The sequence below is a fragment of the Fusarium falciforme genome, chromosome 5 (genome assembly GCF_026873545.1).
Source record: "Fusarium falciforme chromosome 5, complete sequence".
NCBI lineage: Eukaryota > Fungi > Ascomycota > Sordariomycetes > Hypocreales > Nectriaceae > Fusarium > Fusarium falciforme.
This window is the reverse complement of record NC_070548.1, coordinates 1,491,468-1,518,000: the sequence shown is the minus strand read 5'-3', so window position 1 is coordinate 1,518,000 and position 26,533 is coordinate 1,491,468. Positions and strand designations below refer to the sequence as shown.

The window sequence follows — 26,533 nt, the reverse complement described above, 5'->3', positions numbered from 1 at the left end:
CTCCAAGTCCCAGATGTCCTGCCCTGTACCCCTCTCTAGACCGGTCGGCTTTTCGCTCAGCGCTGCTTGGAGAGCAGGACGTTGACACTTTCTCGGGCGTTCTGGGTAGCCCAGACACTGTCCTTGCCACCCTTTCGCCACTCATCGCCCGAGGCATGTTCGCCGCCGCCTCTTGGTGCCTCTCCCATGATGACCTCGAGGTCTCTCTTCTGTGAGCTGAGCCAGTTCTTGACAAAGTTGGCGGGGTCTTCGCTGAGGGACTGGAAGAAGGTGTGCTTGGCCTTGGAAACGGCAACGGCCTGGACTACCCGAGCAAGCTGGTCGTCGAGTCCGGTCACCTCCTTCAGCATTGTCACATACTGAGGGTTGTTGAGCAGGGGCAGCAGCGAATCTCGTAGAGGATCTTCTACGGGAACCTGAATATCATAGATGGTGGGCTGGGGATCTTTGTGGAAATCTTGGTCGACCCGGATGGTGTAGGGGAGCCGGATAGGTTCGAGAGGACGAAGATGCTGTGTAACATAGTCATTAAGCATCGGAATATGTCCGATATCGCCTTGTCTCACAATCTAGATGCAAGTGTTAGTGATTGTAATGTTTCAGTTTCGATGTTAATAGAGCAACTAACCTTCTTCAGAGGTTCGTCACACCGGAAGTTCCTCTTCTCCTCGTCCTCCTGCAGTCCAAGAAGCTTGATGTACTCCCACAGGCCCATCACAGCTTCTTGCTGGGTAGCCTCCTTCATGTCGACAACTTCCGCAAGCTCGGGGCTGAGCTGGTATCTCTCGGGTGTCTCCTGGCGGAACAGGTTGATGGTAATGTTCATGTTCTCGTCCCCGTTCCTCTTGAAAGTGAGCTCGTCAAAGTCGGCAGCTGCAGGAAGGCTGGCAGCCGGCTGGTTCCGAGGTGGAGCATCGGGCTTCTTCCACTCGACTGTTTGCTCGGCGCCGTTTCGGAACTGGGAACGGTCGAAATCGACAGTCAGGGACTTGAAGAAGTGCGAGAATCGAGGCTTCTGCTGAGACTTGGCCTTCTGGGCCGCCGAATCAGCACCTTCCTGTTCCGTCTTGTCCTCTGCAGATGTGTCGCCCTCGGCCTCAGCCTGGCCGTCCTCGGTGGTTTCATCGTCGAGAAGGCGGCCTTCGATCTTGACCCGGTAAGATGCCTCCATGTTGGGAGTAAAGTCGAAAGAATCGACATTTAGCCCGTTGCTCTGCCAGATTTGATCCTCGACCGTGTTGCTGATCCAAACTCGAAGGGTCTTGCATCGCTAAATGCCGGTTCAGCTTGGAGTTCCTAACGAAGTTGCAGGATAAACCAACCTTGGAGCCGCGGCTAGTGTAGTCAACAATATCCAGGCGCTTGCGCGTAATCGTAGCATCGAGTCGGCGCTCAACATCTCTCAGTTCCTTGTACCGCTGGACTCCGGTCGGGTCGATAATGCTGTCTTCCACACCCTCAGGCATGTTCTTGTCAGTAGGCTTGCGGCTCCGTCGCTTGGCAAGTTCGCTGGCGTGCGCCTGAGCCTGTTGCTGCTGGGCGATCTGGGCCTGAGTCAGGGGAACCGAAGGGTGAGGCCCTGACGACATCATGGGGCCTGGAGGAAGAGAGATGAATGTTAGTAGGCAAAAGCGCAAGTAGCTTGTCACAACGCACCAATTCCACCTCGCCGCTGATTCGTCGCATGAGGCGATCTCTGCGGAACCTGCTGCGCATAAGCGCGATATTGAGGCTGCATGTTGTCGGAGTTGCCTGGTTTTGGGTTCGGAATTGGTTGTCGTCGGCACGTGGAGTTGAGGTTGCTTGGGGACGATCGTGTCGCGTCGCATCGCATTGCGTCGCGAGAAAACGCAGGCTAGAAATCCGACTGGTCACATGACCTGACATTGAATGATTCAGGCAACACAATCAACCAAGCGAGCCAGATAGAAAAATTCTGTAAGTATGTGCAAATGAGTGTATTATTATGGTGTTCTGGAATATTTACTCAGCTTGTTTTCTTTTACCCTCTTCGTGCCGATGTCGTCTGGTTCAATGTTGGTCACTTCATCCCCAGCAAGTCCAGCAGCGGAACCTAGTTGGGACCTCGAATTCCATCAGATTGAGTGCATGACTCCAATCGAATCTTTTCAACTATAGCTGTATATCTATAGCTATTACGTTGGTTATTATCCCTTCCTAGCTCAAATACCCAGGCATCAAGAGCGGTGGCAGTTGTCGGGGGTGGACGCCTTGTTTCCCCAGCTCTCCCGCTTTGCCCAGGTTCAAAGACCAGCCTGCTACTATCCTCTATCAATCGGTTCCAAGAATGCTAAACCACCTTCTTGCCATGTACAACCTGTATGTAAGCTTGCAGAAGCCGTTCCTGTCCCTAAATGCTCCACGCCTTTGTGCTAGGACAAACACAAGGTCAATTTTGTCGTTGCTTTCGCCCCATCGTGTCTCCCTTGGTGGTGGAACAGAGTTGAACCCCCCCAGAGATCCAGAAGCTTGAGCTTTTGCGATTCATTGAACGGTGACCATATCGTAGTTGTGCCTATACCGTCCATCCCTCAACGCTAGAAAACAAACATGCACCGAAAATGCATCCGCCAGCCCCCTAGAAGAAGAAAACTCCGCAGTAAAGCGCCTCGCTGCCAATGCCATGAACTGTACTGAATGTGATAGATGGTGGCAGAATGTCCAGCGAGATTGATGACAAAAGTCAATCAGTCAGAAGCCTGCCAAGTCTGTCCGTACTCTATCGTTGCTCGGGTGCCTCATCAGAATGCAGGGCCCAGTCCATTTCTTGATTGCCTCTTGCTGAACCGGTTACGTTTCGGCGCTGGATCTTCGCCGCTCGCCTGGTTTTTGCTCAAATGATTGCGTCCTTGACCACCCATGCCAAAGCCGTCGGAGTAGTTCCCTCGGCCTCCAAGTGTACTCGAGGGGCTCGATACCTGTGACGACATGTCGGCAAATCCATTGTCGCCTCCATAATTCGTTGCCATGCTCTGAGACAGGGCCATGTCCCTGGCTCGCTCAAGGCACTCGACCCAGTCGGCAGCGGCAGATCCACCTTCGGGGGGAGGTGAGGAGGATTTGGCCTCTTCAAATGTATAGTGGTGACCACCCTATGGATCGATATTAGACCTGGGGATAAAATAAGGGAAATGGAAGTACATACCGTATCAACACACCAGACAGTCTGGCCCTTGGCGTCAATCTGGGTTCTCCATGTGCAATCCGAACTGAGTAGAGACAGCTCCTGCTTCGCTCGCTTCTCCTCTCCTCCAGCTGGTGCAAGCACAATTCGACCACTCGATGTGATCATGACCAGGCGTTGACGCTTCTTTGTCGTGGTTCCGATGAAAAATCGTGACAACTTCTTGTGTCCCTCCCCAGATTCTTTTCCATGGGGGCTGGAGGACAGGGGTGTAGAAATGACCATGAGATCCCCCAATTTGAGAATCCGCTCGTTGTTCTTGGTAAGGACTGGAGACCATTCGATATCGAGCTGTGTGGGGGGTGGTAGCTCAGTGATTATCCGTGACGGCCGACTGCTCCCGTTCGAGGGGGTGGTCTGGGGTGGAGGAGGTGCCCTCGCGTTGGCGATGGGTTTGGGTGTCGTAGAAAAGCCATTGAGCTGGATTACGGTGGGTTCTTGCGCAGGGGGTATATACGGGCGCAGCCGTGGAGCCTTGGACCTCCACAGTCCCTTGCCAAACGGCTGTCCGTCAAAGAATTCGTGGTTCTTGATGTGTTCTATAGTCAGTCTTCGAGCCGGGTCGAGCACCAGACAGCGCTCGACAAGGTCTCGTGCGGCCGGGGGAAAGCCGGCGGGAAATTCGTATTCCAGGTTGACAATCTTCTGGAAGGTGAGGTATTCACTACCTCCTTTGAATGGCGGCCTACCAGCCAGCAGCTGGTAGATGATGCAGCCAAAAGCCCACAAATCACTAGCCTTGCAGGCGTTCTTGTGTGTGAGGAGCTCCGGGCTCACGTACTCAGCCGTCCCGACGAAGGATGCTGCACGGTCGTCTTCGTCTCCTTTTCCTCGACCTGGGTCAGGTGCGCCACTGGCGGTCGCAGCCGACGCATCCTCGCGCGGGTCTTTGAGCAGCTTGGCCGTACCAAAGTCTGTGATCTTGACGTGCATCTGGTCGTCGAGGAGGACATTCTCGGGCTTCAGATCTCGATGGATGACGCCTCGAGAGTGCATGTAGTCGATAGCGTCGAGAATCTGGGCACCATAGAATCTGGTACATTCGACATCGAACGTGCCAGTCTTTTTTAGCACACCTAGTAGCTCTCCCCCATTGCAGAGGTCGAGAACGTAGTAGAGCGAAGTTTCATCCTGGAAAGTGTAGTATAGCCGCACAATTCCAGGATGTTCAGTAAGCCGATTGAGGGTGTTTTTCTCAATGTTGACATACTTGATCTTCTTCTCCTTGATGATGTGTCTTTTTTCGAGGACCTTGACGGCGTACTCTTTGAGTGTTTGGCGGTCGGTGGCCATGTAAACCGTGCTGTATGAGCCTTCACCGAGAATTCGACCAAATTGGAAGTCCCTAACGCCCTTCTTAACTTGGCGAACAATGGTACGGCCATTAGCATCAACCTCCCTGCGAACTCCCACAGCAGCGCCGCGTTCTTGCCAGTCCTCTCTGCTAGTGGGGACCGGTGCGTCCCCAGCGTAGCCCTGGTTTGGTTGAGACCCTCCCGGAGCAGATGCATATCCTACTCCCATTCCCCTCGAGCTCCTACGTGGTGGGAGTGGACTGCCACCGGGGGGCAGAGATGACGGTTGTCGATTCGAGTAGGAACGTTGGGGGTCTCGCTGGCTGGACTCCCGAACGGGGTAGGAAGGGCCAGGTCTTGAATCGGGCATGTTGGGCATGCCGTAGATGGATGACCTCGATATCTCGGGTCGAGAAGAAGGTTGCGATGGGCCAGCGGCAGGACTGGGTTCTGGGATGAGGTCGGAGGATTGAGCAGATGGGGCGAATCGAGGATCGGTGAGTAGAGATTCGACGCCAGGATCTATAGGATCGAGATGGATGGCATCGTAGGACGAGGGTGTTGTGGATGTATCAGTCGGTTGAGGTGTAGAGGCGAGGGCGGACGTCGATGTCGAAGCGGAGACGGAGGTGATGGGAGCAGTAGATGTAGGCTCGGGAGCAGACGCGGATGCAGAGGCAGAAGCAGAGGCAAGCTCAGCGGCATCGTCGGGGTTGGCGATACGCAGTCCGCCCAGGGCCTGAGAGAGGCTCAGGTCCCCGTTCATGGTGGCGATCGAGGAGCCCGGGGGGAGATGCTCAGGGGAAGTGGACAAGCTCAGACTCGACTCGCTCAGGGAGGAGAGACGCGAGTCGTGGACGAGGGACGATCGGCCACTGGCGGCGGCGTGGACCGTGGAGCATCACCGGTGGTGCTTGGTCTGGCTGAGAGCGGGATGGCTGGTTAGCGATAGAAACCATAAACGAAACTTCAAAAGAGTGACAGTACTTGCTCAGGTACGAGGTCCAGCCCAGATTACGAGAATGCAGAGGGAGGAGGACGCCTTAGGCCGCTGCCAACCTGGACCTGAACCTGGGGCCTGGGATGATGCAAAGGAGAGCCCCCCAGGCTTGGCAAGGTACCTGATATTTGGCGTGCAAAGAACCCGACGAGGCACTGCCCAGCAGCTGGAGCGCCCGGCAGCAGTAAACCGTGGCCGCAGCAGCAGCCCACGCAGTGCAAGGTACCTTCCTTACTGCACCTTTCTTACCTGGTGCAGAGGCACGGCCAATCCCATGGATCCATGGATATCTGTCCTGATCCTGATGAAGCTCGGCTTCCTACCTACGTGCAGCATCGACAGCTCATCCAGATAGGTAGATTCACGGCCCAAATTTGCCCTCTTGCCAGGACCAGGGACAGATCCGTAACGGCAACCGCAATCACCGTTGAGGTTAATGAGCTGGTGCCCGTGGGTGACAAGCAGTGTGTGGAGGCAGAACATGTCCCTAATAATTGATCCATCCATCGCTCAGGTACCCGACCCGACCAGCAGATCCAGGGACAAGGCCTGGCACCAGCCCCATGCCGCCATAATCCATAATCACCCACTGAGGCTTCCATTCCCGTCTCACCCGGTCTCATCAGGGGCATCGCTGGACAAACTCAACACGGGCATGCATCCATGGGCGGCCGAAAATAGATGGATGACAAGACAATTGAGCGCCAGCTTGGTTTCACCAGAGACGATCTGGACTACGGGAATTCCTTCACAAGGCTAATCGATTCATGTCCCAGAAACCTTGTCCTGTGCCCATGCATCGTCGGGAGTTAAAAGCGTCATCTGGTTTGACTGTTCAATAGTCACCTCGGCCTCCCTCTTTGGGAACCGGTTTCAGTCATCAACAGAGAGGAAGGTGTCATACGACGACGTCAACAGAACGACGAGCAATTCTTATTTTGGCCTTCGAGTTCGCATTCAGCCTTCCGCCTGCGTTCTCTCCAGTCTGACTACCAATGCAAACCCCCAGGTCCGCATTCGTGGCCAGGCTATGCCATCGCGGCGCAGCCTCTCGTGTCGGCCCCAGCAGGCGTCATCCACCTATAAATGGGTGTATTTTGAGGCACTCGTGACTGCAGGCCACGCAATGTAGTAGGATGAAGTCATACGCGGTGCAGATGCCCGCAGAACCCGAGCCTCAGTGGATAAGGCTTCTATCTGAGTATCTAACTTAGGCGATGATACTTCTTACCTACCTGTGCGATGTTGCTGGGCTCATCTTGAGCCATCGTGACTACCCTACAGCCTCGGCGAGGCTCAACACAGCAGGTCATACTCGGTTGTTTGCGTGCCAATTGACCTTCCGAGGACACTTGAAACCCAGGCGCTTAGCCTAGGAAGTCGCGAATGTGGCCATGATAGTCATGGACTTTGGCCCAGGGCACAATTAATCCACCATGTTGACGCCCATGACTGTCGTATCGTTCAGTTCACCATGCTAAGACTTCACCCCACAACAATCACAATCACCACTCGAGAGCTAAATGACAGCGAGCGCCGTAGTCGATACAGGAAACACCTCAGACACTCCTGTCGCGTTGGGAAGAGGCTGGACGGAGCCAGTTCGCCCACACAAGATGCTGTCCCAAGTGGCGAGCCTCAGGTGAACCAACCGACAAGCTTGATTACACGCGACATCACTCGTAACGATGATGAGCCAAGGTCACCAGCGCCATCTCTCGACGAAGATAGTGAATTGGAAATCACATACACTACACCCGAGGGGCATATGACAGTATTTGACTCGAATACGATTGCACTATTACACGCAGAGCTGCGCGCGTTGACACTTCGTCCAAGGTCCACCATCGGTCAGCTAAGCACGCGGCCACACTCAAACCACAAGGATACAAGACTAACAGTTAATAGGAACCGAAAGCACGCTGGAAGTAGAACACATATCCTCGCACAGGCGTCTTCACGACACGGATGACAGCAGGGCTGAGCAGGACACTGACAGCCAGGACAATGTGCAACTGCATCTAAGACCTCCAACGGCCCATGTGAGTGATATCCCAGCGATATTACTCTATGGGGCGAGTGTCTTGTGAGCCAACGCCTGCAGCCGCAATGCGTGGGATAGGCACACCGCCAGGCAGGGACAGAAGGCATAATGAACTCACTGACATCAAAATCTAGCCCAGCCCCGGTCGATACCACGCAGACGAGGAACGGAACAGCGAGCAGGAGGATCAGGGCCCAATGAGGGCAGAGGTCGCCGCGAGAGACTCACTTGTCGCAGGGGAGGAGTTGGACGCAACGACTCCCAGGAGACAACTCCCAGTGTACAACGACCGTTTGCCCACTCGAGAGCAGCCACAAACGCCGAGAGAGTTACCAGAAGCCCGCCATCAGAGTCGATTTGATGGCGTTTACACGGCGCCAGCTGGAGGGCGACGTCAAAGAGATGAGGCACAGCAAACTCCATCTGCAGCTGGCAGAAGGGCGCGGGCCAGGCACAATCGCAGTCCAACAGGACTGAGCATCCCCGGGTTCCAAGGGCTCTACGGAGGAAACGAGAATGCCGACGATGACTGACTTGGTCAGGTCGAGAAGCAGCATAGAAGAAGGATCGTGATCGTGATCTGTGATGAGGGCGTGAGAAGTTTGGAATTCAGATTAAACAGTAATATGGATGCCAATCATGTTAGGCGGGGAGAGAGCAGGACGAGAGACGAGACCGGGAAGGTACAATTTCTCATCTGTGGCCAGACCTGTTCCTGTAGCATCAGTCGCATCACTAAGGTACCAAAAACGTGCTGTTGAATTGCCGGTTTCCCGGGGATCGTTGTGTGTTAGTCAGGTGGTGAGCACATTGCTCTGGCAATCTGGGCTGGCAAACGGAGAGCGCCATTCCCCATCTCGGATAATCTGCTGTTGGCGCTCCGGAGAAGAAGCGGGAACCTGCGTCCCGCGGCAAGAAAAATTCCAGTTCAAGGGAGCCAAGTTGGAGGGTTGGCTGGCTGACTGATCTGATGAGGTGATGACACTGAGGGGAGACGAGACGGGATGTGCTTGGCAACGCAGCGGAGCACAGCAGTACGTACCCGTCCGAGTCGGCTGCGGAAATACAAACTTCCAATGAGCTTCGGCAAGAGAAGCAATCAGAGCAAACTGACTCGGACTGAGCGGATTCGTGTGGATCTGGATGGGACGCTTCCTGGATTGGTGGATGGCCGACGACGGACCTGGCCTCCTCCCTCCTCTCACGGGCTCCCACTTCCACTTGGACTCCAAATGGGCTCTCGGCTCGGTTTGGCGGGCGTGGGCTGGGCGTGGTGGGCTAGGCGTGATGGGTGTGGCACGGGGCAACTCAAAAAGCCAAGCCCAGCGTGCCCATGGCGTTGACCATCCAACCAGACGGGCGTTCGGAGCATCCACGAGCCTCCTCACGCCTTGCTTCTGGCGCTATGCCCCTTACGGACATGGTAGGTCTGAGACCCTTAACAATTACGCAACCCGTAAGGGGACAAGCGCGGATTGGAGCTTTCCATTGAGAGGTACGTACCTCGCGCTGCAAACTGCCTTAGCTCCGTGCTAGACCTCTTTTAGGGCCGGCAGGTTTGGAACCAGCGCGCCGATAAGCTGATGGCGTGCATACTGTGCGCTGACGGTCCGCACGGAGTCAGCTGCGGCGACCCGAGCCTTCCCCTTTTTCCTGTTAGTGAGGTGCCTGAGAAAATGCGGCGCGGATATCTGCCGAAGGTACCGCTATGCGGACTTCGCCGTTCGCGAAACCGCTCTACAGTGCCAACTCTTTTTTACCCCAGGTTGCTCTTTAACACCCATGCAGCCTCACTCCGATCTCCTGCAGCTGGAACCCAAGAGCCACTCACGCCCCTTCCTCTTGCTCTCACTCTCAGAGGTTCTTTTACCGTCCTCCCCTCGCATCCTTCTCGCACTTCTTATTCCTCCCTCTCCCATCCAACTTTTCTTCCTCCTCCATCTTCATTCAGTCTGACCTCCACCCACCTCAGGTCATCCTCCAAGTTCTCTTCGTCCTTGTCTCTTGGTCAAACCTCCATCACGACCCTTCGCTACCATCCTTGTCGCCTTACTCGTCGCGTACTCTCCCTCTTCTTGTGCCTCTTGTTGGCCAACCCTTCCACATCTTCACTCCCTTCATCCCGTCACGTCTCCTATCGGGTTCTCCATCTCAAACGACCTTCTCAAACCCAATTGCAACCCTCGTCCTAGAGCTCCAGCTCCAGCGCCGCGGGAGTCCATCACCAACAGCGTGTCTTGAATACGCAATAGATGGTTTGTGACAGCAGTGACTACTAACCTTTCAACCTCTCTCAGTTCCCCTACTACCAGAACGCTTTCAAAAATGGCGTACTTCAGTCCCCAATTCTCTTCCTCTCCCGTCCTTACCATGTCTCCTCAACCTGCCCACCAGTCTCTGGGCATGGCAAGCTTCGGACACCATCACCACACTCCACCTCGATTTGCCCCAATTCCCAGCCAATTTGCGGCATATCAGCCAGTCCGATCTGCTGGATCCGGCAAAAAGCGTTCCCGGGAAGAGGCTTCCGACAACCTTGAGCCTGATGTTAAGTCCCTGCCAGTCGAAGAGCCTGAGGAGGAATGGGTCTACGGCCCCGGCATGACCCTCATCAAGCCTAGCTCCCGCTACGTCACAGACGCGGGCACTCAGTCTGGCACCTGGGTTGAGGAGAAGAAGGCTGCTGAAGATGCTGCCATCAAGGAGGCTCGCTCTCTGATCAGAAACCCCAAGTTGCAGCGCGTCTCCCGTGCCCATCCAGCCGGTCCTACAGCCAGCGCCAAGTCCCCCAGCAAGACCGACCTCAAGACTCCTTCCAACGAGGGACCCACCATCGACAACTTCACACTACACCTTGGCATCGGCTGGCGCAGGATCAGCGACGACGAGCACATTCAAGCAGCTGCTCGTGGTTGGGCGCGTTTCATCGAGAACCACTTCCCCGTCTCCAACGCTCGCATTCTCCTTGAGAGCAACGGCCTGCAGTCCTACCTCGTGGAGACCAATGAAGGCTTCTTCCTCTTTGCCGAAAACCTCCGCCAGGGCCAACTCGTCAGCCAAACTGCTGAGGGCGCACTCCAAAATCTTCAGTGCTCGCCACCCCGATTCGACGGGATGGAGACTCTTTCAGCAGCTGAATCTCCTCGACCAGTCAGCGCCAGCCCTGAGCCTGACATGGACATGAAAATGGACTAGGGCAACCTCGCCCGGGAACCTCTCGATTTTGCGATAATTTTTATTTCTTTTTTCTCTGCAATCTACTCGGAGTTACGTGGGTTTGCCATGCTTGGGACTGGGTTAGGAATGGGAAAGGTGCCTTGGTATCGACGGGGTCGAAAAGGCCACCGGGAGCGACAGCCATAGACAAGGATCGTCATGGCTCTGTATCATTGAATGCGACTTACATCATTACAACTTGAAACAATGAATTATTCCGAAAGTGTCTGCGACGCTGTCTACCTATGTGATTGATAATGTTGGCGAAAAGCCTGTCTCTCGTATTCATTAAGCCGCGCTGAGTAACCCCCACTCGACGCGTTGATGATTGGCGTGGGATTCGCGGCCTCAACGCGACACTGGCAGCCATTTAGCGGCGTCATCGGAAGCAACATGACCCAATAATGGAAGGTGATGAGCCAGGCACAGGAAGATGGCCGAGACGAATTAGCCCAGAGTCTAGAGTCTGGGCTGGAGCCAATTTGGCTGATGGGACCAGAGCAAGTGGCAGGATTTCTGAGAGAATATTCTGTGACGGATAATTGGTTGGGCCTCATGACGTGGGTCACTGTTGCCAGGGCGGGCATGCGCCGGAAGGAAATTCAGCAAGCCCAGTTCGGACTCGGAGGACTGATCTGTCACCCGTGTCTCTTTGATTGTCTCTTTCTCTGATTATCCGGGGCCGGGTTTGATGTTCCTGGTCACAAATAGTTGGCTCTTGTATGAATGCAAGGGACCTTGGCTGGCCGCTAGCTTGTATGGAGATGGATGCTACGGTCCTGGTCTGCTGTTAGCACAATGGCACTATGAGTTGTGAGCGACAGGACGTTCAAGATGAAATATTGTATAAATGCAATTGAGCATAGACTTTGAATAAATTTATTCACATAAATTATGTAACGCTCCTTTAAACTGCTGCCTCTTGTCGATTGGAAGCCTATCCGGAAAAGGTTCAGGGGAAAAAGCATGCCCCCAACCTCCTCACTGGCAGTGTCCCTCCCCAGAGTTGCAGATAGGTGGCGACGCCGATGGTACCTCGGCTAGCCCCCTTTCCCGGCGTTGGTTTTCAGTACCTTGGGCGAGAAGGCCTATCGTCTAGGTAGCAGGAATACCTGGCCCGATATCTACACCGACGACGAACGAACCTTTGGCCGGCGTCATTCAGTTACGTATCGACGACTTGGTTACAGAGTCTACTTTACTCTACCGGAGTACTCCTTGCAACATCCCATCAAGATTTCAATACATTCCATTGCCAAACACACACAAGTCCACTCGCTTTCCTCATCCATCAGACAAGACACAAACCGCATCTTGCCGGCTGCAGTAGAAGGGGGACCCATCCCAATCCAATCCAATCCATCCTCTCTCTCCAACCATGTCGAGCGCAAATCAGCTCTTTCTCCTCTCGGACCACGTCAAGCTCTCGCTGCTTGAGAGGCAGCGCGCAAAGAGTCTCAACATCGAAGGCGACTCCCAGGATGGACATATTTCCCGCTCTCTTGATCAGTTCCGCGACGGCCTGGCCGCTCTCCGCGAGGAGGAGGAGCGGCTGAGTGAAGCCGGCGATGCGACGTACGTTTTTCAAATCTCTTGCGTGTATGACTTCAAAACCAACTGACACTTTATACAGCGGCGCCTCAGACCTCTCAGAGTCCATCTCAACACTCCAGAAGCAGTTCGACGACCTCACGACCCAGTTCCAAGGCCAACCCTCGTCCACGGCCGCCGCGACCGTTTCGCACCCCAACTCGGAGGAGCTCGCCGATGACTTTGCCCACGCGGCCTCGACGTCGCCCAACTCGCGCAAGTCCAAGACGGTCCGCTTCACCGACACGCCCTCCTCCCCCTCCGCCGAGCTCTTTGGTCCCTACCGCGATGACCCCTCCGACTCGGCCGGTTACCAGGACCAGGCGGCGGAGATGAGCAATCAGCAGATCCACGAGTATCACAACCAGATCCTCGAGCAGCAGGATGAGCAGCTCGACCGTCTTGGCGAGTCTATCGGCCGCCAGCGAGAGCTCAGCATGCAGATTGGAGATGAGCTTGACAGTCACGTTGCCATGCTCGATGAGGTCGAAGGCGTCACGGACCGACACCAGAGTCGTCTGGATCGCGCGAGCCGGACCCTCGGCAAGGTGGCTCGCGGGGCGAGCGAGAATAAGCAGATGACGACCATTGTGGTCCTCATCATCATCCTCGTGCTCCTCATTGCCATCTTGAAATAGTTTCTTTTTCTTCATCCTTCTCTAAAGAGACAGCGGGCGTCGCGCATCGGTTGGCGTTTTGGGAGTTATTTAGGCTTGGGGCGTCGTTCAAGGTATATGATATCGTCGTTTTTGTCTAGCAAGAATTCGGCAGGGCAACGAGTAGACAGACAAAGCCTCCTTTAAAGATGACTTGTATATATGTCCGTGGAACTTACTCTCACTACAACTTAGTGGAATTCGGCATTAGGCTGGGATTGTCATCATGGTGTGGTATCATTCTCTCAATTTCAAAGCTGTTTAATCCTCGACATGGCTAGCAGTCTAGACGGTCCCTCCTTCAAGGCCTAGAAACAGACAGCAACGGTTCATCGAATCACGTCCCCTTCCTTGTCGATCCCTTCCAGCCCCTCGAGTATGTCACTTCCTCCAAGCATGCCACTGCCGCCCACCGTCGCCCCTTTCTCGCTCGACCACACTTCATGAAACTTGATGCTCTTGTCGCTTGATGCAACGATAATGCTTCCCTCTTGAAATCCCCCATCTCGTTGTACGTCACTGTCAGATGCAGGCCCTCGAGGGTACGGAACGGCGTAGAGAGCTCTCAACTCGCCCTCCCAAGGTATCGCTGCCACCTGCTTACACTCTGGCCAGCTGAAGACGCTGATCCGGTAAGGATGATCGGGCTGGGCATAACCAAACGTGGCTACAATCTCTCGTCGAGTTGTGCTCCAGATGAGCGAGGTCACTTGAGCTGACACGGCAATGGTTGCCAGAGCCGCCCCTGATGTCGTATGGTAGAAGTGGATGCATTTGTTATTGGAGCCACCACTTGTGGCGACCAAACCGCGCCTCCAGGGGCAGAAAGCAATGGCTTTGACGGCAGCATCGTGGTCCCAGTGGTGTCTCTCAGCCCCTGGCCCAAGATATCGGACTGTGTCGCTCGAGTTTGGAAGCGGTCGCATCTCAGCCGCAATTGGTGATTCAGATGCATCTTCCGTCCCTGAAACGTCTTGCGGGGAATGAAATGGCCGTGTAACTCTTGTTTCAATACCGCCGTAGGGGCTGAGGGCCTCAAATCTCCCTTGATATCCATTTTCTGACCGAGCAGATTCCGTTCGACGCTGCCCAAGAACATGGTCTACCTCAAAAAGGCAGCAGAGGTTGTCGTTCCCTCCAGTGGCAAAGAGTCGCCCGTCGCACGACCATGCGAGGCCACATATCTGCTGGTAATGGATGTTGCTGATCTTGGCCATGAGAGTGACTGCTCCTGGCCAGGTGTCTCTGGAAACTTCCCAGTTCATTGGCCATTCCACTATGTAATAGTAGATGTTGCCAACCTCGTCGCCAACCACCAGATCCTCGGTTTGAACGGGGACCCCTGGATTAAGAGGATTTTTGGATGGTCGCAGTGTGCAAACCGGACGCCAGCTCACACAGGAAATGGGAAATGGCTGCCGAACCTCGAAACGAGGTAATCCGTCAAATAGGGACTTCAGAACCACAGAGCCATCCGAATGGCCGATTCCAAGAACGGCCTTGGTTCCTTGGGCAGAAGAGAATGACACTGAGCTTAGCCAAGTGCCAGCTTGAGCCCCATGAATCATGTGTACACCCCCGGCCTCGGACCATGCGTAAAGCAAGTTGCTTAGGCAGACCACGAGAGTGTGTGATGTAGGTGAATATGCCAACGGAGAGCAGTAGAAGTCATCTTTGAGGTTTGGCGCGTCGAGGACCCTGTGGTTCTGTCAGATCGTTATTGGGGCTAGAGGATAGGATGATTCACTGACCTGAATGGAGCAGCAGGGAGAAGACGTTTCTTTGCTGGTCTCGGAGGAACTGCTCTGGTCAGTTACATCTGGTCATCGGGGCCATATACACAGCATACTATTGAACTGCTCCTTATTTGACCATTTGCACCCATCCCAAATAGTTCGGCCTTCTTCCAGGTCCAATACTCGACCCACGGTTGGACTTCGTGGTATTGGCCGGCTCTGGCAGAAGTCGAGCACTTTGCGAATACGGTCAAGGTCCAAGGCAGAAGCGACACGGCCCTCGTGCTTCTCTTTTTCGACCGATGTGTTTACCAAGCTTTCTTGGAAAGGGGTGGGAAATATGCGAGCGTTCGTTCCACGTTGAAGGAGGTGCCCTTGCCCGTCATCAACGGCGATTGCGCTGGGTACGAGGCCACCAACTGACTAGATGGCGCCCACGCTGACTTGTCTTTCTCCTCCCCTGTTTTGTGGGAGTTGACTCAGAGCTGTACCTGGACATCATGTATCAGTTCGGGGCGCTCTGCCAAATCCACGTCTGGCAAACCTCGATTGACAACACTCTCATCAACTCGAAAAGGAAACCGTTGATCAGGGGTCAAGGCTCTACGCCGAAGAGCAAAGGGATCTGCGGATGCTTGCTTGTTTCTTGTTAGCCTCTCCTCGGTTGAGAGGTCTTGGCTTTCCTTCTTGGTTCGATATCTTTCGGCGACAGGGGATGCATGATCGCGCTTCGGGACATATCTGTCTAATTTCCGCCGATTCGGATCGAACCGTTTGTCTTGAAGAGGCAGGGTGCTGGCATCTTTAGCATAGATGAATGGGGAAACACCGTCGAGATTCTCGCCTGGACGGGCTCGCTGTGGTGTCTTGGGGGAGGGAAAGTAACTCTGCCGCTGCTTCGATGCGGGTGTTCTGGGCTCCCCGTCCTCGAGTCCCGAGTCTGCTGCAGCTTCCCAGGAGCCCGACCCATCGAAGTTCAGGAAGCATGTCGATTTGCGAGGTGTCGAAGTCCCGGGGGAGTTCTCTCTCGAGGCGTAGCCTGAGTCTGCAGGGCTGTGTGGCTTGGGTGGTGAGTCGTAAGTTTGTCCATATGCCCTTGAACGACGAGGTAGCCGTAGCATCATGATGTTCGAAATCATGTGCCAGAAGCTGTTGATGGTCGAAGCCACGTGGAGATATGCTCCCTCCAAGGCGTCACAGAGCTTGCAGTCGGAGGATGAACGTCTTTGTTGTCAAGAGAATAAAAGAACGAATGTACTGATATGCAATTACCTTGGCGAATGATGATACAACAGAGAGCACCTTTGCAGGCAGCGAGCTTCCTACCTTGGTCTATGATGGGGGTATGGATGCTTGTCAGCGAGTCTTGTAGGGAGAATGTGTTATAGGAGGACGGCGATGTTGTAAGGGGAAGGAGTCACACTGAGAAATTTGGATGACACGTGAATCCATGCATCACAACTTATTAATAGCTTTAAAGCGAGGTGGAAGGTGCGATGCTGTTTCCTGCGCCTGCCTCCGATGGTCTCCATGCATCCGCAAATGCACTCTCTTCATAGGTAACCAGGAATAGGAAATATTCCATATAGCTACAACAAACCACGGGCAATTAAAGTACGAAAATCGAAAGTACGAACATCTATAAACGTGGATGATATATGTACATGAGCCATAACTCGTTGAACATTAGCATGAGCTCTCACTCTGAGTTTTCCTGAAACTCGACTCGAAAGTCCATAAATCTCATCAACAGATGGCTCAGAGCACGCATACAAAAAAAAAAGAAGGAAAAAAAAAAGGAAGAACTATATACATTTGAAGAAAGCTTAAAGCAGGTTTTCCTAGCTCTGGCACCCAGAGGCAATGTTGGCGTACTTGGAATCTGGGTACTGGAGCCAGTTCTCCGTCTTGTCCAGAGATCCCAGAGACTTGAAGCTGGTGCCGATAAGCGAGTCGTCGCCCGTCTTGTCGCCGGAAGCCTCCCAGAACATGCTGCCACCGAGGCCGAGCTTCTGCAGGTAAGAAACCTTGTTCTGGACAACCTGGGGCGTGTCAAAGGTGATGAGCTCCTGGGTGTTGGCGTCGTAGCTGTAAGCGGCTTGGGCAGTCTCGTCGAACTTGAGCTCGGCTCCAGACTTGGGGAGCACCTTGTAGTCCCAGACACCCTGCTCCCAGCTGCCCTGGCCAATGCCGGTGTAGGACTCGCCGATGCCAGTGGTGCTCTCGAACGAGCGGCCATAGATGGGCATGCCGAGGACGAGCTTCTCCGCGGGGACACCACCCTTGATGTAAGCCTTGACAGCATCATCCGTGTTGAAGGGGGTGGCCTTGGCAATTGCAGAGTTGGCGTACAGGTTGGCGCTGTGGCCGCTGGTGGTGTCCCAAGAGCCAGCGTAATCGTAGGCCATCAGGTTAACGTGGTCGACGACTTGGCCAATCTTGTCGAGGTGAAGCTTCTCGTAGTTGGTAGCGCCAGCAGGGGCAGCGATGGACAACTGGAAGTGATGGCCAGGAGCATGCTTCTGAGCATAAGAGTCGAGTTCGTCACGGACGGCCTGGAGAAGGAGATCAAAGTTGGCAGATTCCGTCTCGTCCTTAGGGTACTCCCAGTCGACATCGATACCGTCAAAGCCCCAGTTCTTCATCAGAGTCACGGCGGACTGAGCGAATGTGGTACGGCCCTCAGGGGTGCTAGCGGCAGCAGGGAAGTTGGTAGACCAGGACCATCCACCAATAGAGAGCATGACCTTGAGCTGGCGGTTGGCCTTCTTCAAGAGGTAGAGTTGCTTGATACATCCATAGGCATTAGTGCCCTGCTCGTCCCAGGCTGTATCCAAAAGTCAGTTATGGGAACACAAATAGGTAGGAAAGAACTCACAGTCGCCCTCATAGTGCTTCTCAAGGTCGGCGTAGCTGTCTCCGGTGTAACTGAGGGTCAAGTTAGTATCACCACTTGTAGCATGAACTCATTGCGACTTACACAGTTCCGTCGGCCTTGACGTTCATAAAGGAGTAGAGCACATGGGAGATCTGGGAAGCCTGGAGGTCCTTGGGCTGGAAGTTTCGCTGGTAGATGCCCCTGAAAAGAGTTAGAAAAGGCGACCTTGTTTCTATAGAATCCTACGAACCAGTTCACAAAGTAGACGGAGTTGGCATAGCCATTGGAAACAGCAGTGGCACGGGATGAGGTAGCAATAGGTCTCGCGAAACCCAGGGTGGCTTGAAGCACAGCAATGATCGCTAGCGATCTGAACAAAAGAGTGAACATGGTCGACATGGTTCAAAGAAGGAAGGTATAGAAAAGAACGAAAAAGAATGAATGAAGTAGTGAATGAATGTGGTGTGCAAGCGCCAGGCCGCAACAGAAAAGAATGGCTAGAGAAGGAAGTGAGTGTGCTTGGTGGGCATCTTTATCGAGGCGAGAACATGAGCAGGCTTTATATGATTCAGAGAGTTATAGGAGGCATGAATAGACATCTCCATGTTAGATCAGCTTACGTGTGGCACGTAGAGCTATACAGGAGTCAACCTTGTCGTGCCACCTCCGAACAGTGAGTGTATCATGTTGGCTCGATGCTTGAGCTCCATCGTGAGCATCCTTGGGATCAACCCGCAAGGCAAGGCTAGAGCCAGCTGATGTCAGTGCTTTGAGCATGGCTTAGCTCGGCCTTGGGGCGATCAGGGTCTGCAACGTTGCGGGCGGTTCTCCCTATCCTGGCTCATCTCGTCGACGGTGAGCGTATGGGAAACAACCCCAAGTCCCTTTCGGGGAGGTCGATTCTCCCTCAATGCTTTCCGTTTCATGGCCTCGTGGACTGACAAGGCAGTGGCCACGATCAGGATACCCAGACTACACCTCCCATTCGTCTGGTCCCCCGAGCCAAGTCTAATCGAAACACAGATGGGGAGACGAAATGGACCAGGCTGAGGCTGAGGCTGTTTGTCGACCTTCCCTCCCGGTTATTTGGGAGGCAAAAGGACCAACAGGCGAAGCCGCCGGGCTTGGAGAGGTCGAGAGGCGTGATAGTGGCACGAGGTTCTTGGCCCGGGCGCTACTATCCCGGACCTGGTCTGTTCGTTGAAGCGTCGAGGATCATCACAGATCCTTCGGAACCTCCATAAAGTGGTTCTAGCCCCTGTTCATCTGAACTTTCTAGGCATAGTTTGGGGGGTATAGGAGGCATCCCACCGTTTGGTAGGATCGCAGAGGTTTTGTAAGTCGACCAACCACAGGCAAGGACGCCGATAGAAACGCGAAGGCATGATGTCGCAACATGGCTTCTCCATGATCGAGGAGGGCGATCAGAAGAATCGAACATCATGTAAGTCGATTTCTCAGGGGTTTGATGATGCCGGGAGGGACACTATGCCCTGCACATGTTACATCGAGGTAAGAGAAGAGCCGATGTCCAACCACTTGGCAAACAAAACTTCAGAATATGATCTGCCTGTATGTTTGATCTTCAGGCTGGCCATGGTTCATAGGGCTGCTGAAATGGCAGTCTCTATGTCAGAGTCTGACCTTGAGAGTCGATGATCTGGCTGACATGGACTCCACATGCGCCAACTGAGTGCTCGCTTGAAACATGACTGTGCCGTACCTGCATGTTTCCGAGCCTTGAGGGTCAAAAGCTTCGCGGATTTACACAGGGATAACCTCCGCTGTCAATCCGTCGCAACATGGCGAAAGGGGGCTCGCCACTCAGGTACGAGTTTCGCGCGAAGGAGCCATGTCATGACATGTGAGTCCAAGCTTGCGGGTGTGCCTAATCCATCCCACGGGCCGAAGAGGGGAGGGGCAGTTTTGAAACAAAGGAGTATAATCGGGAGTGAGCCGATATCGATTATCCCCTTGGTGTCATGTGCCGCGGCGTGGAAACGTGGTATGGGCTTCGAGCGCCGTGGGGAGGATGAGATTGTCGTCAATCTGGTAGATCATGCGGTTGCAAGGTGAATGTTTCGGGACCTCCAGGCCTTAGAATTTCGATGCTATCGACGAGTTTGAACGATATTCATAAATGTGCGCACTGATCCATCATCGCTGCCTGGTGTGTTGAGTAAATTCATGGTTGGAATTAGACCGGGGACGGTGTAAGCCGTTGTCAACTTGGCCAACGCATTAGAATATGTCACCAACAAGAGGGCAACATTGGCATCAATACTGTTTAAAATGAAAACATTGAGCAGATGTGGGAATTGAGATAGAAAATCTAGTAGGTTCACTGGATGAGAGAGTGGTTGTGAGGGTTACAAATGCTAAATTTACTTTCTATGAAGGATGCGGAAACTTTTTTCAGAGCCTTAGAATGAATCCGATCTAAATTTAAATAATGCCATAAACTCTCTAGATATAGAATATATTCTGAATTCCATATATATATATATATCTATTGTCCCCAATAATTATCATTAAATGAAAAACTTTTCAGCTGAGATGGTACAAGTATCATAGAAAAAGGTCATGGTGTCGCTCCATGAAAAAGACATCACGCTACCCTACACAACCGCGGAGGACTTGACTTTGGTTACGTCAACGTCTCACAACTCCAACAGCAACCGCATTTCCAAGCACAAGCCTCGACTGTCACAACATACAAATCGCTGCGAAAACCAGATATTTCTGGCGCCTCGCAGAATGTCCAGCGTTAGTCACATGCCTCTCGACCAAAGAGTCCTTGACTGATGCTGATACCAAAGGCTTCCAGCACGGCGTAGCCCGCACCGCGCGGACCCGAACCGAAGAGCAGCGCCAGCAGGATCAAGAAAAGATCCAAAAGTACCGGGCTCTCGAGGACCAAATCCGCCAGCAGGTCAGCTCAACCCATGTACCATCCCCAGCCAATTCTCACACTCGAAGCAGATCGCCGACGGCAACTACGGCCCCGAGACGTTCCAGCTCACCTCGAAGCTCCTCCGCCTCAACCCAGAGTACTACACGATATGGAACGCCCGCAGGCGCTGTCTAATCTCTGGCTTATTGTCCAGACCCTCGGCTGGATCGTCGCCCTTGAAGGCGTCGCAGAATTCTTTAGCGACCGGCACTCGTTCAGCCTCTTCCGCCGATTCGTCGCCCTCGTCCTCGACAGAGACCCCGCAACCCCCCAGCCCCCAGACAGCTGGGAGGAGTGGTACAACACCTGACGACGCCGCCGGCGGCAAGGATGCCGAGATTGTGCGCGCCGAGCTGGGCTTCACCGTGCCTCTGCTCATGGAGTTTCCAAAGTGCTACTGGATATGGAACTACAGGCTGTGGATTCTGGACCAGGCAACAGAGAGGTTCGACAAGCCTGTGGCTCGGCGCATCTGGGAGGAGGAGCTCGGCCTCGTCAGTAAGATGCTGACCAAGGACCGACGCAACTTTCACGCCTGGGGCTACCGTCGCCATGTTGTTGCGCAACTCGAGAGCTCCGTCTTGAGCGGAAAGAGTCTGGCTGAGCCCGAGTTCGAGTACACGACCAAAAAGATACACGAGGATCTCTCCAACTTTTCGGCGTGGCATAACCGCAGCCAGATCATTGCGAGACTCCTCGATGAGCGCAAAGCAGACGATGAAACTCGCAAAGAGTTCCTGGATAAAGGTATGCTGCCCTGAACCCTATTCTCTTTTACATGCTCATGTAACTCCAGAACTCGATCTTGTTCGCGGTGCGCTCAACGTAGGACCCGAAGACCAATCCCTCTGGTACTACCACCAATTCCTAGTATTGAACCTGGCCGACCCCGCCGGAAGCCGTCAGATAGCCCCAAGCCTGACGGTGGACCAGCGCAAATCGTACATCGACCGTGAAGTGACCGACATCAAGGATCTACTAGAGGACTACGACGACATCAAGTGGATCTATGAGGCACTAATTGAATACGCAGTCGCCCTGAATCAACTAACTGGCCAGTCGCCGGAATCAGAATATAAAAACGACGTAGCGTCTTGGTTAGCAAAGCTCAGAGAACTAGACCCTATGCGAAACGGAAGATGGGCGGATTTGGAGAAGCAGCTTGGTCTCTCGTAGGACAACATCTGGCATCTCAAATAGCCTAATAACACCGTGAAACATAGAAATATTACGCCGGGCAGAAGCCGGCGATAGAATTGAGTTGTATGACACTCATCTGCGAAAAGCATATCATCACAGGGTATAATCTACAATGTCCGAAGCAAGATATAGTCCCCCAAGCTATCAATGTCGCTCGTCAAGCCAAAAAGCAACCAAAATGGCAATGCATCGTCCTAGCACAGCAAACAGGGCTCACATGGGCCATCTAAAACCCTCGCCCCCTGCTTCGTCCTCTTCCCCTACCTCGACCACGACCGCGTCCGCGTCCGCGTCCGCGCCCACGACCTCCACGACCAGAACCCCGGCCTCTAGCTGGGATATCGCCATCGCTCTCTGAGCCGAAGCCTGAACTGCTCTTTAGACTGTTCTCCTCCTCTGAATCCGATTCACCAATTCTGACAACGGTCGGTTGGCTAGGTGGCTTTAGCGAGAGCGGCGGCGAAGGACTGCGTGGACTATCGTGGACCGAAGACGCCACAGAAGGCGACCCTCCTCCCCTGTATTCATCCCCAGAGCCGGTATCGATGTGGGCAGATTCCGCTGTCGACTGCTGCGCCTGCTCCGGCTCGTCCACCACCGCGTCCACCGCGTCTTCCATTACCTCATCTACAACGTCTGGCGTGGCCTTAGAGCGTGTATCAGGGGTTACGGAAACAGACGGGGAGGCGGTTGTACCACCAGAACTTGGGCGAGCCTTGCGCTTCCCAATCTTGAACTTCTTCCCCTTGAGCGCCATTCGCTCGGCCATGGACAAGAATTGCGTACCACTCGAACTAGGAACCGTGGGTGTCGGCTCCGGCTCCGGCTCAGCAACCTCGGAACGTCGTGTTCGGCGGGCACTTCTCGAGGCACGATCTTCACCCTTGCTTGGTGTATACTCGTCATGGCCATCGTCAGATAGCTCAACAGCCGCTGATGCAGCAGCAATAGTTGTTACGCCCGACTTCCTAGGTCTTCCTCGTCGTCGCGGCTGGGGAGGTTCTGCCACGACCTCAGGAGTGTCGGTAGCGAGCTCAGCAGCAAGTTGAGCTTCAAGCTCGCCAACCATCCTCTCATGCTCCTCGTCACTGTTGGCCTCGACGTCAACAGTTTCCTGCACGGTTTCCTGGGCAGCGTCTTCAGCGATCTCGCTCGGTTCGTCCGCAACAGTGACCTGAGATAGACGCGACTTCCTAGGCCGACCTTTAGGCCAACCCCTGGGTCTGCCTCTTGGCTTCTTCGCCGAAGAAGTTGGTGTTGCTTGTGGTGGCGAGTCCTGGTGAGGAGAAGCATTCTTCGGAGGACGACCACGTCTCTTGGGGACCTTGACCTCAGATGGAGACATGGTGGAAGTCTCCGTTTCGTCCATTTCGATCGAAGGAGCAGGCTTGTCATTATTAGTGGAGGGCGTCCCGAACAGAGCACGCACTGCATCGGCAGCTAGGTCCACGGCAGTCTTTCCATTTGTCGATGCTCCCTTCGGTGATCGAGTCTTGGGTTGGTGGCTGTGGTCTTCTTCAAACTCGTCAGAATCAACCTCTTCCTCCACGTAGGACGCTTTGGGCTTGGCGTGTCGGAGCAAAGGCTCGTTGGCGTCGAACCGAGGCATCGTCACCTTCCTAGGTGGTGGCTCGGACTGATCTTCTTGGCCTGGTTCTGCCGTTCCTTCACTCTGTGGCTCGGTTTGGCTCTGGTCAGTTTGATCTGGCTCATGCGTGACCGCCTCAGGGGCAGTTGGTCCACCGAACAATGCGGGATCCATGTTGTCTAGAGGATCCGCCTCAGCTGTAGGTCGAGGCTTCTTGTGGTGGCTTTTGCCAACCACAAAATCTGGATCCTCATTCTCTCGTTTGGCCTTCCTCTTGGCGGCGCGAATGGACTTCTTGACAAATTCAGGGATATCTGGTTCAGAGGGTCGCATGGCCTCTTCCGAAGGCGCCTGGAAAGGGTCAAAGAGAATCTTGTCTGGCGTATCATCCTGTTCGTAATATCCCATGCCGATGCGTTGCCGAGCCACCACAGAAGGATCAGGATAAAGTGATGCATCAGGATCTTCTGCCTGCGGCACATCCATCGCGGCCATGTGCTCGTTAGCTGGACCAGCAGCTCCGTCAGGGAAAGGAGGGAACTGCTCCTCGCCGGGTGCATCCACCATGACATGGTCACCCTGACCTAGAACGTGGCTTTGGTCCCCGTATCCGTTCATGCCAGATGTATCAAGGCCTGCAGTATCATCCTGCATGGCCTGGTCGGTGATGTCTTGTGCCTTGGCATTATCTGCCTGCTCTCTCAACTTCTTCATCCGATTGCTGTCCTTGCTGCGACTCTCCTCCCCCGCGGCCTTGAGCCATGATAGGTTGTGCACTCGGAAGTCCACAAGCGCCTCCACACTCCGGTCATCAGCGATGGGGCGAGTGTCATGTCCCAGCAGGGTGTTCTTCGGCGTGTAAGGATCTGTGTTTCCTCCTCGGCGACAAGCGCCGCAGTTGCAGATACCTAGGCACTTGGGACATTGCCATTGTTCATCTTCGAGCACTTTCTGAGGCATCATATCGAAAGCTCGATAGAGTACGCCGTAGCAATATGCTTCAGCGCACCCTGGGTTCGTACACTGATGCACTCGGTAGACGTAATCCTTGTGACAGCATACATGGCACCTGCGAAGCTCGCCCTTCTTCTTCTTTCGCTTGTACTTCTTCTTAGGTTTGTCTTCGCCCTCTGGTTCTGACTCGCTTGGGGTGTTTTCACGTTCTGGCTTGGTGATATCCTTCCAGGGCCGTCGTCGAAGAGCCTCCTGACATATTTGTGCCACAGCTTTCTTGCCAGCGCGTTGCCGTGCGATCTCAAGGGGTTGTGGAGAGAACTCAAAGTCGACATAGCCATCATTCTTGATGACCATGGATCGCCAGGTTTCGTAGTTGTCGACAAGGTCGGACCAGGACCATTGCTCGCACCATTGCAGGCCAGAGAGACACGCGCATGATCGTCCCATAGCGTAGCACTCCATGCAGACATCATATGCATCTTCATCGCCATTGATCAGCATGCGAGTGCAGTGCTTGCATGTCAAGAATCGGTTGAAGATGTTGGATCGACAATAAGAGCAGGTGATACAGGAGTCGAACTCGATAAGCTCTACTTCCTTTTCCTTGAAGGCAAACATTTCGTCCAGGAGAATTTCGGTGAAGAGGCCAAATAGTTTCTTGAAGTCACCGGCGAGCTGCTTTGCTCGAGGCGAGCTTCGGACAATATCCTGGCCAAGCCCCATGAAGCTCATCTGAGTCATCTCTGCATTCTCGTCCAGATGTTGAAGTTGTCGGTGATATTTCTCTAGAGTAAAGTAGATTATGGCCTTGTTCTTGTACTGCTCGTCGCGACAGACTAGTCGTGCCTTGGGTAGTGCTTCGTGCAGAGCAAGCTCCAGGGTTTCGGCTGTTGTTCGATTCCAAGCAACCTTCATCGTTCTTGTGCCTCGGTTCCAAACTTGGTGTGCCGCCAGGGGTGGGATGAGGATGAAGTCGCCCACTCTCTGCTCGACAACGTAAACATCAAAGGGGGCCTTCTTCCACGCATTGATCTGAGCAAAATGCTTCTCGATCTCAATATCATGTCCCAGCATGGAGAGAAAGTACTCGCGAACGACCTCGCGATCCTTGCTTTCGGTCATGAACCAAATCGAGCTGCCGGGTTTCTCGCCTCCCTCATCGCCTGACGCTTCCACCATGATGTTTTGGCCTAGGGAGGCACACATTTCACGATGCGCCGGGGTGTAGGTACCTTCATGACCGACATAGCACATCAGGTTCTGGGCGCGCATCTCCGCGGGCAGGCTGGACATCAGATCGCCAGCAGGAGATGCGGCTGCGTCATCGCGAAAGATGTCGTCTGTCTGTTGTCGCACTCCTCCGGCTTCGCTTGAATTCTCGTTCAGGTAGAAAAGGTTCGGGTGGATGACTTTCTGTAGCGCATCGTGCCATTCAACAGGGCAGTCTATATCTTTGAGGTACAGACGTTGGCGGCGGTCGTCGCGGAAGTTGCTCGGTGTCCATTGGTTTGTAAGTTGTCTCATTGATCGTAGATAATGTCCAGTTGTCATAGGAATGTCGCTACCAGCCGTGATATCTCGAACATTTTCCTCTGAGGAAACGGAGTGTCAGCGCAAGAGTGGTCAGGAGCCAAAGTAGGGGCACCTACGCTTCTTGTCATACGTCTTCTCGAACCAGCCGGCGTCAAAGAGCCACTTTGGGAGAACTTGGTCCCATCCATCGATGACCAAAGGCTTTCCACCAACGATGACGTGGATCAGAACGAGCTTCTCGAACTCTTGTTGCCCAAGGTTACGAATCTGGGACCTGGAGACACGTTGAACCCATTTAAAGTTGGGGGTCCTGTCGACCAAGCCGTACAGGTCCAGATCCGGTGGAATAGGATCGAATTTGGCTTGCGGGTGAAGAGAGGTCGGCATCTTGTCGGATTTCCCGTTCGCGCTTCGTGTGTATGACTATCGGCGTGGTGGGGTTCAGTCGACCAAGTCAATAGCTTCCTCGATCGGTTTGCGATTCCCAGCTGTCGTCAAGGCTGAAGCAACTGTTGCACAGCCGCCCAACTCAGGCCACGCAGCCGTGTTTCTGGTAAAAGGAGCCCATTCGACGTGGCGAATGTGATTGCTGTGACGAGTTGAATTGTTAGAGACGGGGGCGAGGTTACAAATCTTATCGAGTCGGGATGCGGAACGCGCTGAGCAGTCGCGCCGAAGCTCA

At 54.0% G+C, this 26,533-nt stretch overlaps 8 protein-coding genes and 1 pseudogene across 9 annotated transcripts, besides 1 other annotated feature; 4 read left to right on the top strand and 5 right to left on the bottom strand.

The window, feature by feature from the left end:
* Window positions 1–56: 56 nt before the first annotated feature.
* On the bottom strand, window positions 57–1,738 carry NCS54_00671900 (SWIB/MDM2 domain-containing protein; the record flags this gene model as incomplete). Its single annotated transcript, XM_053152166.1, has 4 exons — window positions 57–569; window positions 629–1,270; window positions 1,323–1,597; window positions 1,657–1,738. The coding sequence occupies 4 exons, from the start codon at window positions 1,736–1,738 to the stop codon at window positions 57–59; spliced, it is 1,512 nt and encodes a 503-aa protein (XP_053008141.1).
* A 1,024-nt stretch (window positions 1,739–2,762) lies between these two features.
* NCS54_00671800 lies at window positions 2,763–5,374 on the bottom strand (annotated as a pseudogene). The gene is made up of 2 exons: window positions 3,167–5,374; window positions 2,763–3,113 (listed from the first exon to the last, which is right to left on the bottom strand).
* Window positions 2,763–5,374: a sequence feature.
* A 1,894-nt stretch (window positions 5,375–7,268) lies between these two features.
* On the top strand, window positions 7,269–8,077 carry NCS54_00671700 (Hypothetical protein; the record flags this gene model as incomplete). The annotated part of the gene is made up of 3 exons (XM_053152165.1): window positions 7,269–7,350; window positions 7,409–7,542; window positions 7,679–8,077. 3 exons carry the CDS (start codon window positions 7,269–7,271, stop codon window positions 8,075–8,077), a joined length of 615 nt encoding a protein of 204 aa, XP_053008140.1.
* A 1,792-nt stretch (window positions 8,078–9,869) lies between these two features.
* On the top strand, window positions 9,870–10,739 carry NCS54_00671600 (Hypothetical protein; the record flags this gene model as incomplete). The annotated part of the gene is made up of 1 exon (XM_053152164.1): window positions 9,870–10,739. One exon carries the CDS (start codon window positions 9,870–9,872, stop codon window positions 10,737–10,739), a length of 870 nt encoding a protein of 289 aa, XP_053008139.1.
* Window positions 10,740–12,138: 1,399 nt separating this feature from the next.
* Window positions 12,139–12,988, top strand: NCS54_00671500 (T-SNARE coiled-coil-like proteiny domain-containing protein; the record flags this gene model as incomplete). The annotated part of the gene is made up of 2 exons (XM_053152163.1): window positions 12,139–12,335; window positions 12,394–12,988. 2 exons carry the CDS (start codon window positions 12,139–12,141, stop codon window positions 12,986–12,988), a joined length of 792 nt encoding a protein of 263 aa, XP_053008138.1.
* A 347-nt stretch (window positions 12,989–13,335) lies between these two features.
* NCS54_00671400 (Hypothetical protein) lies at window positions 13,336–14,223 on the bottom strand (the record flags this gene model as incomplete). The annotated part of the gene is made up of 1 exon (XM_053152162.1): window positions 13,336–14,223. The coding sequence occupies one exon, from the start codon at window positions 14,221–14,223 to the stop codon at window positions 13,336–13,338; it is 888 nt and encodes a 295-aa protein (XP_053008137.1).
* A 2,360-nt stretch (window positions 14,224–16,583) lies between these two features.
* On the bottom strand, window positions 16,584–18,019 carry NCS54_00671300 (Chitinase; the record flags this gene model as incomplete). The annotated part of the gene is made up of 4 exons (XM_053152161.1): window positions 16,584–17,569; window positions 17,621–17,670; window positions 17,723–17,821; window positions 17,871–18,019. 4 exons carry the CDS (start codon window positions 18,017–18,019, stop codon window positions 16,584–16,586), a joined length of 1,284 nt encoding a protein of 427 aa, XP_053008136.1.
* Window positions 18,020–20,284: 2,265 nt separating this feature from the next.
* Window positions 20,285–21,749, top strand: NCS54_00671200 (Geranylgeranyl transferase type-2 subunit alpha; the record flags this gene model as incomplete). Its single annotated transcript, XM_053152160.1, has 4 exons — window positions 20,285–20,386; window positions 20,448–20,552; window positions 20,603–21,320; window positions 21,370–21,749. The coding sequence occupies exons 1-4, from the start codon at window positions 20,378–20,380 to the stop codon at window positions 21,747–21,749; spliced, it is 1,212 nt and encodes a 403-aa protein (XP_053008135.1). The 5' UTR covers window positions 20,285–20,377.
* Window positions 21,750–21,999: 250 nt separating this feature from the next.
* NCS54_00671100 (JmjC domain-containing protein) lies at window positions 22,000–26,238 on the bottom strand (the record flags this gene model as incomplete). The annotated part of the gene is made up of 2 exons (XM_053152159.1): window positions 22,000–25,910; window positions 25,968–26,238. The coding sequence occupies 2 exons, from the start codon at window positions 26,236–26,238 to the stop codon at window positions 22,000–22,002; spliced, it is 4,182 nt and encodes a 1,393-aa protein (XP_053008134.1).
* Window positions 26,239–26,533: the final 295 nt, after the last annotated feature.